Source organism: Epithele typhae, assembly GCF_022376455.1.
Source record: "Epithele typhae strain CBS 203.58 chromosome Unknown BXZ73scaffold_742, whole genome shotgun sequence".
NCBI lineage: Eukaryota > Fungi > Basidiomycota > Agaricomycetes > Polyporales > Epitheliaceae > Epithele > Epithele typhae.
The window spans coordinates 1-1,322 of NW_025954933.1; the positions used below are offsets into that span (position 1 = coordinate 1).

The 1,322-nt window shown below is 53.6% G+C and overlaps 1 protein-coding gene across 1 annotated transcript; it reads right to left on the reverse strand.

Annotated features, from left to right (window-relative positions):
• Positions 1-13: 13 nt before the first annotated feature.
• Positions 14-730, reverse strand: BXZ73DRAFT_86026 (uncharacterized protein; the record flags this gene model as incomplete). Its single annotated transcript, XM_048024049.1, has 2 exons — positions 14-445; positions 500-730. Coding segments are annotated over 2 exons (663 nt in total), but the record flags the coding sequence as incomplete, so codon positions are not given.
• Positions 731-1,322: the final 592 nt, after the last annotated feature.

The window sequence follows — 1,322 nt, forward strand, 5'->3', positions numbered from 1 at the left end:
ATTGCTTTTCAACGATCGGCGGCTCCGCAGAGTCCGGGTTCTCCGCATCGACTTTCGAGGTAGGGAAACTGAAAGCGGACAGGGTACGCTTGGTTTTCGCCTCAATCGGCACGACAATGTGCGCGAAAGACGCTTTTCCAGCGTAACGACTACGCTCCTGTCGGAGACGCTCCTCTTTGGGGGTCCTGCGTTGTTTGGCCTTCCCTTTGGCACTGTCTTCTTTATGCTTCGCCGGCGCTTTGGACTCAGTGGCGCCTCTAATCTCGGCGAGATCCTCAAGAGTTTCTTTGAAGTAGACAGAGAGATCAGGCCTAATGCCCTGATGGACGTGTATATCTTCACGGTCTCGTAGGGCTTCCTTGGATGAAGTGTCTAGGGTTCTGAGTGATCCGGTACCTTCAGACTCGGTAGCGGCCAGTTCCATAACGTGCGCGGAGATCTGGGCCTAGGGAATTTCGGATAAGCGAGTGGATATACAGGAATAGAGGATGCCACGTACGATCTGCAGCTGGAACCACCATTCGTACACGCTCCAGGGAGAATCCTTGATGTAGCTGAACTTGGGTAGGATCTTCTCCGCAGATTCGGTAAGCTTGGATCCGCCCATGAATTTGTCAAAAACGTATTCCAGTGACTTTTCTGTGCAGTATTTGTACAGCGGCTGGAACTCATGGTACGCCTTGTGCATGCTGTATCCTCCTTGATCTGCGGGCTTGAGAGGGACTGACATCGCAGTTTCGTCGATATTGTTTGCGCCGCGCGGTCACTGAGGGATTCTTGTCGAAGCCAGTGGCTTGGGTCTCTACGGGGGATCCTGCGGGGGTGTGAGGACCATGGGTTTCGGTCGATTCAGAGGGAAGGAATGCTGGTGGAGCGGCCATTGGGAGTGCGGTAGATGAAGGACTTACGGGCGACGACAAGATGCGTCTCTGCGAGAGGGCTTATATAGCCTCGAACGCACCCAGTACTTGATTTAGATGCAGATACAAAACGGATCGAGAGTGTCTCGAGGATAGAATAGAGACGGGGTGTACACAGAGGTCGCGGTAAGAGGCAAGAGTTGTTCGATATCATTTCCCAAGGCGGGCGTCGACGCTGGGCGCCTGTTCGGATGCGGCGAGTCGCGGTGGTCAGACCCAGTGAGGACTTACAGGTTTTAGAGGGTTTCAGGCGGTTTTGTTTGGGCGAAACCGCCTGAACCCCAGAGAAACCTCATGAAACCGTCATATCGGGGTATGAAACTGTTCACAAGGTTTCGTACGGTTTCGCCCAAACGAAACCGCTTGAAACCCTCCGAAACCTGTAAGTTCTGACTGGGGGTC